Raw genomic sequence first — 10,627 nt, 5'->3', positions numbered from 1 at the left:
GGAGCCCCCCGGCCACTGGTGTGTCTGGGAGACTGCTGACCCCCCTCCCGGTTAGAGGCAGGGATCCCCCAGTGTCCCCAGTTAGAGGCAGGGATCCCCCAGTTCCAGTGACAGCCCTGGTCTCCTTGTGTGGGTCTGAGGCTGTGGGGGATGCGAGGGACCCCTTGCAATGATGGGTTGGGGTGCTGCAAGCTGTCCCTCACTCCGGTCCCCATGCCGGGCTGCTCACTTGTGTGTGTGTGTGTGTGTCTCCCCCCCACCCAAAATTCCCTTTCCAGGGATCTCCGAGGACTCCAAAGTGGAGGCTCCGGCCTTCACGGACGCCGTCCGCATGTACCGCCAGTCCAAGGAGCACTACGGCACCTGGGACATGCTGTGTGGCAACGAAACCCAGGTGAGGACCTGTGGGTGTCCCCCCCTCCACCCTGGGGCTGGGGTTGAGGGGGAATCAAGGGCTGAGCAGGCTCCCCAAAACCTTCTGCCTTGGCAGGTCCTGAGCAACCTGGTGATGGAGGAGCTGCTCCCCGAGCTGAGGACCACCATCGGCCCCCGGCTGAAGGGCAAGGCCCAGGAGCGCCAACGGACCTGGATCCAGGTGTGGGGCTGGGGTTGGGGGGTGTGTGTGTGTGTCGAGGGGGGGTGTGTGGACTCATCTTCCATGCCCTGTCCTCCCCCTGCCTGCACTGCCTCTGCTTTGGGGACCGCGTTGCCACCTCCCATCCCCACCAGCTTTCCTGCTGGTCACAGCCAGCGTTGTCCCTTCTCCTGGCCGTTCTCCCGGCCCCCACCGAAGAAGCTGGACTTATTCTCCACCCTGTGGCTTTTTCAAGCTCCTCCTTGTGCCCCTGCCCGTCCCTGCCTCCTCCCTGGGGCCAGGGAAGCGAGCAGGAGGAAGCCCAGCCCCGTGGAGAAGCTGGTCCTGGCTATTTTTAGCGAGCCATTTTTAGAGCAGCGCGGGCTAAATCCAGCCCCAACCCTTGCGAGAAGACCCAAGGGCTCTTCAAACCCCCCACCCTGTTAAAAACCTTAAAAGCCCGTAGATAATTACCCCCGGGCTCATTAAGTGCCACTGGAGCAGCCTGAAAATACACAAACGCTGCTTTTTCAGTCTCTTTGGTGTAAAGCTGGGGAGCCCGAGGGAGGAGGGGACACACACACACACACACATACAGACACACACGGCTCTGCTTCCTGCTGGCCCCAAAATCACAGCGTTTGGCTGCAAAGTGAGGGTGGAGCCTCAGCCAGCGGCTCCATCCAACTCATGGGGTTGGATCCTGAGAGCCCAGGGTGGCTGAGTGGGGCAGGGATTCTCCTGCGTGGACCACCAGTATCCCCAGACCACCAGTATCCCCAGACCACCAGCATCCCTAGACCACCAGCATCTCCAGGCTGATAGCATCCCAGGAGCACCAGCATCCCCAGACCTGCAGCACCCCTGGACCACCAGCACCCCCAGACTGGCTGAGCAGAGCAGGGCACAGCTTTCAAATGGGGCCAGGGGTCCTCCTGCCTGGACCACCAGCATCCCTGGGCCACCAGCATCCCTGGGCCACCAGCATCTCCAGACCTGCAGCATCCCCAGACCACCAGCATCCCCAGACCACCAGCATCTCCAGACCTGCCTGGCTGCTGGAGGCAGTGCTCAGCTCTGTGCCCCTCTGGCACCACTTGAAAGCAGCTTCTCCATCATGAGAGCTTCATGTCACCCATCTCGGGGGTCCCTGATGTGGAAAACCTACTGCCAGGCTGTGAGGAGGGGTCTGGTCAGGTCATGGGTGAAGGTTTGACAGGTCCTGCAGGAGGTAATGGTTAGCAGGGGCAGCAGGAGGCGTGGGGGGCAGCTGACCACCCCAGTTTCTCTCTCACCAGATCTCAGATGCCGTCTATAGGATGGTCTACGAGCAGACCAAGGCCCAGTATGATGCAGTGATGGCCAAGTGCGAACAAGAGAGGCCCCAGATGGAGAGCACCATCCGCACAGACATGGACCAGATCATCACCTCGAAGGAGCACTTGGCCAGCAAGATTCGAGGTACAGCCCTGCAGGGAGACGCGGGGACATGGATCTGTGTGGCTGTGTCCATAACCGCTCCTGGGGTGGCACCACCACCATTTCACCGGGGTGTCGTTGTCTCTGGGGTGCAGCACAGCTCCTACCAGCATGGCCTGGAACCCTTGGGGAGATGCCAGCAGCCACAGTGGCCAGCACGCACGTTCTCATTGGCATTGGCCCAGGAAGTGGGGGACAAGGTGGGCAGTGACACCCCCCCAGAGCAAGGCAGTGGGGCAGGAACAGGTTCACTACAGATGGAGGGCCCCCTGCAAGAACCCGTTGCGTTGTCCTAAAAGTCTGGGAGGCCTCTGCTGGAGGAACTTGAAGAGAAGGGCAGGACCTCCTCCTTAGGGTGGATTTAGGACCTGATCTGCAGAGCTGGAAGGGCAGAGGAGGAGCCTCACCATGTTTCCCCCCATTCTCTGCCCAGCGTTCGTCCTCCCCAAAGCAGAGATCTGCGTCCGTAACCACGTCCAACCCTACATCTCCTCCATCCTGGAAGCCTTGATGACCCCTACGAGCCAGGGCTTTGCCGAGGTGCGGGAGGTGTTCTTCAAGGAGGTGACGGACATGAACATGAACATCGTCAACGAAGGTGGCCTGGAGAAGCTGAGGGAGGTGAGACATGGTGATGCTCCTTGCTGGCTGATGGGCTTGGGGTGCTGCCATCCTCAGTGTGGACAGTGCAGGGGGACCCCAGGCTGAGAAAACACATGGGGATGAAGCCTGTGTGGGGTGGCACCTCCCAGCCTCGAGTGCCTGGATAGGCTGTCCTGCCCTGCTGAGCTTGGCTTTCTCCCCAGTACATGGAGAAGCTTTCCCAGCTGGCCTTCCACCCGGTCAAGATGCAATCGTGCTATGAGAAGATGGACCAGCTGAAACTGGAGGGCCTTCAGCAGCGGTTCGATGTCTCCAGCACATCTGTCTTCAAGCAGAGGGCCCAGATCCACATGAGACAGGTGAGATGATGACTGGGGTCTCCTTGTGTCCCCCTGGGCTGAGCACAGAGGGCTGGAGAGCAGGAAGTCCAGGCTGGTCCAAGCCAGGCAGGGATTTGGCTGGGTCATCTGTCCTGTCTCATGGACCTTCATGGCACCCAGAGAAGGGTGTGTGATCATAGAATCGTAGAATCATTCAGGTTGGAAGAGACCCTTGGGATCATCGAGTCCAACCATGTACCCTACTCTACAAAGTCCTCCCCTACACCCCTACCATATTGGCTCTGGCCATCCCCATTGGTCTGGAGCCCGAGCAGAGAGAGGACCCCATGGATGGGCAGCAGCTTGGGACACCCTTCCAATGTGGACTCAGCACCCAGGCTTGGGCATCACGGCACAGCTGCTCCTTTGCCACCGAGCCCACTGGCACCAGCAAGACCAGTAGCCAAGTTCCGGGGTCTGTCCAGCCAAACCTGGAGTGGGGTGTAAAAATGGGGAGGTGAAACCAGTTTTGGGCACCCTCCTCCTCCACCACCCTCGGTCCCCAGGGTGGGCCCCATGGATGCCACGCTGGGATGATGGGGACCTTGCCAGCGTGAAGGCTCATCTTGGGGTGGCAGTGCCCCAAAAGAGCCCCCTGCCCACCCCCGTGGTGGTGGGTCCCCTTTGTGTGTCTCCTGACCCTCTGCCTCTGCTCACAGCAAATGGACGACGCCGTGTACACGTTCGAGACGCTGCTCCACCAGGAGGTGGGGAAGCTGCAGAGCAAAGATGACTTGTGCAAGTCCATCCAGCGCATCCTGGAGAGGGTGCTCAAGGTGAGGGGTGGCAGGTTGGTGGCCTCAATGGCCTTCGGTGGCCTTAATCCAAGGGCCAGGGTCCTGGGGAGAGGAGAGGAGTGACCTTTCCAATTTTAATAAGTCTTTTGGGGAAATAACATCTTTATATTGAGATTTTCATGCATTTTGCTGGGATGTGGGGCAACCACCTGGAGGAGCCAAATCCCCTCTGGCCACATGCATCGCTGTAAAAGCCACCTGGGGTTCAGACTGGTCCAAAAGCCCTTCTGTGGATGGCGGTGGAGGAGCTGGTTCCTCCCTGGGCTTGGAGACACCCCAGGAACTGGTTGGAGAGAAGGATGTGAGGGGCAGAGGAACCTGCAAATGGGTTGAGTGGGGGAACCGTTGGGGTTTGTGCCTGTGGGCTACCAGCCCACAACCCTCACTGGCTCTGGCTCGCCCTGCAGAAATACGACTACGACAGCAGCACTGTGAGGAAGAAGTTCTTCAGGGAGGCCCTCCTGCAGATCACCATCCCCTTCCTGCTGAAAAAGCTGGCGCCCACCTGCAAGGGGGTAAGAGGGTCAAAGCTGGGGGGAGGGAGGGGAAGGACCACATCCCCCATGGAGGGGCCGAAGCATCCCTCCATCTCTCCTGCCTCCTGACTGAGCAGCCTCTCCCCTCCCCGCGACAGGAATTAGCCAAGTTTCAGGAGCTGATCTTCGAGGACTTTGCCAGCTTCATCCTGGTGGAGAACACGTACGAGGAGGTCGTGCTCCAGTCGGTGATGAAAGACATCATGCAAGGTATGGGCCCATGGCTGAGCCTGGGGGGAGAAGGGAGGCGGTGGTCCAGCACCCTGGGGTGGGTGGTGGGTTCTGATGGAGTGAGTGTAGGGCAAGGCTGGGCTCAGCAGCACCTGGAGGGCCCATGATGGGTGCTGGGGGCTGTACGAAGAGGGGTGACCCTGTGCAGGGTGGTGGGGGTGTTACAAGGAGGGGATGACCCCATGCAAGGTGTTGGGGACCATAGGAGTACAGGGATGACCCCATGCAAGGTGGTGGGGGCTGTACGAAGAGGGGGTGACCCCATGCAGGGTGCTGGGGACCACAGGAGGACAGGGATGGCCACATGCAAGGTGCTGGGGGCTGTATGAGGAGGGGGTGACACCACGCAGGGTGCTGAGGACCATAGGAGGACAGGGATGACATCAAGCAGGGTGCTGGGGGCTGTATGAGGAGGGGGTGACACCATGCAGGGTGCTGGGGACCACAGGAGGACAGGGATGAACCCGTGCAAGGTGCTGGGAGCTGTATGAGGAGGGGGTGACACCATGCAGGGTGCTTGGGACCATAGGAGGACAAGGATGACATCAAGCTGGGTGCTGGGGGCTGTATGAGGAGGGGTGACCCTGTGCAGGGAGTTGTACAAGGAAGAGGTGACCCCATGCAGGGTGTTGGGGACCATAGGAGGAGGGGGATGACCCTGAGCGGGGTGCTGGGGGTGTTACAAGGAGGGGCTGACCCCATGCAGGGTGCTGGGGACCATAGGAGGACAGGAATGACCCTGAGCAGGGTGCTGGGGGCTGTATGAGAAGGGGTGACCTCAAGCAGGGTGCTGGGGCTGTACGAAGAGGGGGTGACCCTGTGCAAGGTGCTGGGGACCATAGGAGTTCAGGGATGACCTCAAGCAGGGTGCTGGGGGTTATGAGAAGGGGTGACCTCAAGCAAGGGTGCTGGGGGACCATAAGAGGAGAAGGATGACCCCAAGCAGGGTGCTGGGTGCTGTATGAGGAGGGGTGACCCTGTGCAGGGGGTTGTACAAGGAAGAGGTGACCCCATGTAGGGTGTTGGGGACCATAGGAGGAGGTGGATGACCCTGTGCGGGGTGCTGGGGGTGTTACAAGGAGGGGGTGACCCTATGCCAGGTGTTGGGGACCATAGGAGGACAAGAATGACCCTGAGCAGGGTGCTGGGGGCCGTATGAGGAGGGGGTGACACCATGCAGGGTGCTGGGGACCATAGGAGGACAGGGATGACCTCAAGCAGGGTTCTGGGGGCTGTACGAGGAATGGGTGACCCTGTGCAGGGGGTTGTACAAGGAAGAGGTGACCCCATGTAGGGTGTTGGGGACCATAGGAGGAGGGGGATGACCCTGTGCGGGGTGCTGGGGGTGTTACAAGGAGGGGGTGTCCCCATGCCAGGTGTTGGGGACCATAGGAGGAGGGGGATGACCCTGTGCGGGGTGCTGGGGGTGTTACAAGGAGGGGGTGTCCCCATGCCAGGTGTTGGGGACCATAGGAGGAGGGGGATGACCCTGTGCGGGGTGCTGGGGGTGTTACAAGGAGGGGGTGTCCCCATGCCAGGTGTTGGGGACCATAGGAGGAGGGGGATGACCCTGTGCGGGGTGCTGGGGGTGTTACAAGGAGGGGGTGTCCCCATGCCAGGTGTTGGGGACCATAGGAGGAGGGGGATGACCCTGTGCGGGGTGCTGGGGGTGTTACAAGGAGGGGGTGTCCCCATGCCAGGTGTTGGGGACCATAGGAGGACAGGAATGGCATCAAGCAGGGTTCTGGGGGCTGTATGAGGAATGGGTGACCCTGTGCAGGGGGTTGTACAAGGAAGAGATGACCCCTTTTAGGGTGTTGGGGACCATAGGAGGAGGTGGATGACCCTGTGCAGGGGGCTGGGTGTGTTACAAGGAGGGGGTGACCCCATGCAGGGTGTTGGGGACCGTAGGAGGACAGGGATGACCCCAAGCAGGGTGTGGGGGATGTACGAGGAGGGGGTGACCCCATGCAGGGTGCTGAGGACCATAGGAGGACAGGGATGACCTCAAGCAGGGTGCCGGGGGCTGTACGAGGACGGGGTGACACCATGCAAGGGTGTTTGGGGCTGTACGAGGATGGGTGACCTTGTACAGGGGGTTGTACAAGGAAGAGGTGACCCCATGTAGGGTGTTGGGCACCATAGGAGGAGGTGGATGACCCCGTGTGGGGTGCTGGGGGCTGTACAAGGAGTGGTGACCCCATGCAGGGTTTTGGGGACCATAGGAGGACAGGGATGACCTCAAGCAAAGTGCTGGGGGTTGTATGAGAAGGGGTTACCTCAAGCAAGGGTGCTGGGGGACCATAAGAGGAGAAGGATGACCCCAAGCAGGGTGCTGGGTGCTGTATGAGGAGGGGTGACCTTGTGCAGGGGGTTGTACAAGAAAGAGGTGACCCCATGTAGGGTGTTGGGGACCATAGGAGGAGGTGGATGACCCTGTGCAGGGTGCTGGGGGCTGTACAAGGAACGGGGGACACCATGCAGGGTGATGGGGGCTGTATGAGGAGAGGGTGACAACATGCAAGGGTGCTTGGGACCACAGGAGGACAGGGATGACCTCAAGCAGGTTGCTGGGGGCTGTATGAGGAGGGGTGACCCTGTGCAAGGTGCTGGGGACCATAGGAGGACAGGGATGACCTCAAGCAGAGTGCTGGGGGTTGTATGAGAAGGGATGACCTCAAGCAAGGGTGCTGGGGGACCATAAGAGGAGAAGGATGACCCCAAGCAGGGTGCTGGGTGCTGTACGAGGAGGGGTGACCTTGTGCAGGGGGTGGTACAAGGAAGAGGTGACCCCATGTAGGGTGTTGGGGACCATAGGAGGAGGTGGATGACCCTGTGCGGGGTGCTGGGGGTGTTACAAGGAGGGGGTGACCCCATACAGGGTGTTGGGGGCTGTACAAGGAGAGGGTGACCCCATGCAGGGTGTTGGGGACCATAGGAGGACAGGGATGACCCCAAGCAGGGTGCTGGGGGCTGTACAAGGAGGGGGTGACAACATGCAGGGTGCTGGGGACCATAAGAGGACAGGGATGACATCAAGCAGGGTGCTGGGGGCTGTATGAGGAGGGGTGACCTTGTGCAGGGTCAAGAAAGACCTTGTATAAGAAAGAGGTGACCCCATGCAGGGTGTTGGGGACCATAGGAGAAGGAGGATGACCCCGTGCGTGGGGCTGTACAAGGAGTGGTGACCCCATGCAGGGTGTTGGGGACCATAGGAGGACAGGGATGACCTCAAGCAGGGTGCTGGGCGCTGTACGAGAAGGGGTGACCTCAAGCAAGGGTGCTGGGGGCTGTACGAGAAGGGGTGACCTCAAGCAAGGGTGCTGGGGGCTGTACGAGAAGGGGTGACCTCAAGCAAGGGTGCTGGGGGCTGTACGAGGAGGGGGGACACCATGCAGGGTGCTGGGGACCATAAAAGGAGAAGGATGACCCCAAGCAGAGGTGCTGGGGGGCTTGTACCAAGAGCATCCTCCCGCTGGCAGAGCTGAGTGGTGGGTGGGATGCTGAACCCTCTGCCCAGCTCCAGCCCCCTCTCCCTGCACCCTACAAAGGGGAGACCTGGGGGAGGTGCCCGAGCCTTGGGTGGGTGGGGAGGGTACCCTCAGCCCATCTGACATCTCCCCCTACGTCCCCAGCTGTGAAGGAGGCGGCCGTGCAGCGGAAGCACAACCTGTACCGGGACAGCATGGTCATGCACAACAGCGATCCCAACCTCCACCTCCTGGGTGAAGGTGTCCCCATCGACTGGGGGGAGGAGTACAGCGGGCAGCAAGAGCCCGAGTCGGCCACCGACAAGCGCCGTAGGGCCAAGCAAGTGGTGTCAGTCATCCAAGATGACGAGGGGGTCCTGCCCTACGAGGTGGGTGCCGAGGCGTTGCTGCAGCCCAGCTCCCCAGAGCCACAGGAACCAGAGGAACCAGACCCTGGGGTACCACCAAGCTCTCCAGATAGGGTTGAGGAGATCCGGGAGGCGCTGGCGAAGGAGAGCCTTAGCGTGGAGGTGGAGGAGCGGCTGACGAATGGCACCGATGCCACACGGGAGAGTGGTGCCACCCAGGAGGTACCAGGGTCTGTCCCAGGGGATGTCCCCACCCCGGGTCTGGCCAGCAAGGGAGATGGGGTGCACCACGCCATGCCAGCATCACCTGCGCCTGGAGATGAGGTCCCATCAGGGGCTGTGGTGCAACGTGCAGCACCAGCATCACCTGTGCCTGGAGCCAATGTCCCATCAGGGGCCACCACGCAACATGCCACACCAGCATCACCCATGCCTGGAGCCGATGTCCCATCAGAGGCCACCATGCAACGTGCCGCACGGCCATCACCCAAACCCAGAGCTGATGTCCCATCAGGGGCCACCACGGAACATGCCGCGCCACCATCACCCAAACCCAGAGCTGATGTTCCATCAGAAGCCAAGGTGCCCCACGCCACACCACCATCACCCAAACCCAGAGCCGACGTCCCATCAGGGGCCACCATGCAATGTGCTGCACCAGCGTCACCCAAACCCAGAGCTGATGTCCCATCAGAAGCCAAGGTGCCCCATGACACACCAGCATCACCCAAACCCAGAGCTGATGTCCCATCAGAGGCCAAGGTGCCCCATGACACACCAGCATCACCCAAACCCAGAGCCGATGTCCCATCAGAAGCCAAGATGCCCCACGTCACACCAGCATCACCTGCACCTGGAGCTGGGATGGCTTGCCACCAGCCCAGTGACAAGGAGACAGGCGAGGAGGTGGCCCCCCTGGCCAGCGAGTGCAGCCCCCCACAGCCCATGGGGACGACAGAGAGTGGTGAGGGGGTGCAGACTGAGTTCTAGCCTCGGTGGCCTCCCTCACCCCCCACCACCATGGACTGGCCCCGGTGACACCGGGGATTGGGGTGGGGGGAACGGGACCCACAGCGCTGCCGGGGATGGAGAGGGAAGGGATGGGGAACACCAAGACCTTATTGCCCAGGGCTGGGGGGGGGTTGTCCCAGCTGCTCCGTGGGGCTGGCCACAGCCAAGTGGTCCTACTGGGTCGGACTGGGGGAGGCCCCTGGCACGGGGCACCCCCTGCACTCTGCTCTGTCCTTCTTCTGCCTTATTTTCTTCTTTTCTACTGAAGAGATGCTTTATCTGCACATTCCCCCCCCCTGCACAAGTGCCTGGGGCTGCCGGGTGGGGGCTGCTGTGGATGGGTGGGTGGGATGCCCCCAGCTGCCCTGGGGGGTGTCCCCTAGGATGGGGGGTGGGGTGGGGGGGGTGTCCTGGGAGCCTGCCCACCCCAGTCCCACTCCAGGATGCCAGTGGGAGCTGGGACCACGGTGGGGTGGGAGGGGGATGATGGAAACCGTGATGGTGGGCCAGGGGCACAGCCAGGAGATGGCAACGCTGGGTGGCTCCAACTGCTGCCAGGGGGGCAAGAACTGGGATAGACTGGGGTCCTGGCACCCAGACTGGGCTCATGGCACCCAGACTGGGCTTACAGTGCCCAGACTGGTCTTACAGCACTGGGCTCATGGCACTCAGGCTGGGGTCCCGGCACCCAAACTGGTCTTATAGCCCCCAAACTGGTCTTATAGCCCCCAAACTGGTCTTACAGCACCCAGGCTGGGCTCATGGCACTCAGACTGGGGTCCCAGCATCCAGACTGGGCTCATGGCACCCAGACTGGTCTTACAGCACCCAGACTGGGCTCATGGCACTCAGGTTGGGGTCCCAGCACCCAGACTGGTCTTACAGCACCTAGACCGGGCTCACGGCACCCAGACTGGTCTTAGAGCACCCAAACTGGGGTCCCAGCATCCAGGCTGGGGTCCCGGCACCCAGACTGGTCTTCCAGCACCCAGACTGGGCTCATGGCACTCAGACTGGTCTTACAGCACCCAGACTGGGCTCATGGCACTCAAGCTGGGGTCCTAGCACCCAGACTGGGCTCATGGCACCGAGACTGGTCTTACAGCACCCAGGCTGGGCTCCTGCCACTCAGACTGGTCTTACAGCACCCAGACTGGGCTCACAGCACCCACCCTCAC

General features: G+C 61.3%; 1 protein-coding gene across 1 annotated transcript in view; it reads left to right on the top strand.

Moving 5' to 3' along the window:
- FAM129B (family with sequence similarity 129 member B) overlaps positions 1-9,787 on the top strand; it is a 42,223-nt gene extending 32,436 nt beyond the window's left edge. The window contains exons 6-14 of the mRNA XM_014952318.1: positions 279-394; positions 491-595; positions 1,873-2,035; positions 2,487-2,674; positions 2,860-3,015; positions 3,696-3,812; positions 4,241-4,348; positions 4,468-4,579; positions 8,236-9,787. Coding sequence (XP_014807804.1) covers positions 279-394; positions 491-595; positions 1,873-2,035; positions 2,487-2,674; positions 2,860-3,015; positions 3,696-3,812; positions 4,241-4,348; positions 4,468-4,579; positions 8,236-9,428 — 2,258 coding nt within the window. The 3' untranslated portion in view covers positions 9,429-9,787. The remainder of the gene's footprint in view (positions 1-278; positions 395-490; positions 596-1,872; positions 2,036-2,486; positions 2,675-2,859; positions 3,016-3,695; positions 3,813-4,240; positions 4,349-4,467; positions 4,580-8,235) is intronic.
- Positions 9,788-10,627: the final 840 nt, after the last annotated feature.

This window comes from Calidris pugnax, unplaced genomic scaffold, assembly GCF_001431845.1.
Source record: "Calidris pugnax isolate Ruff unplaced genomic scaffold, ASM143184v1 scaffold135, whole genome shotgun sequence".
Lineage (NCBI taxonomy): Eukaryota > Metazoa > Chordata > Aves > Charadriiformes > Scolopacidae > Calidris > Calidris pugnax.
The sequence above is the reverse complement of the archived record's forward strand: the minus strand, read 5'-3'. Positions and strand labels throughout refer to the sequence as shown.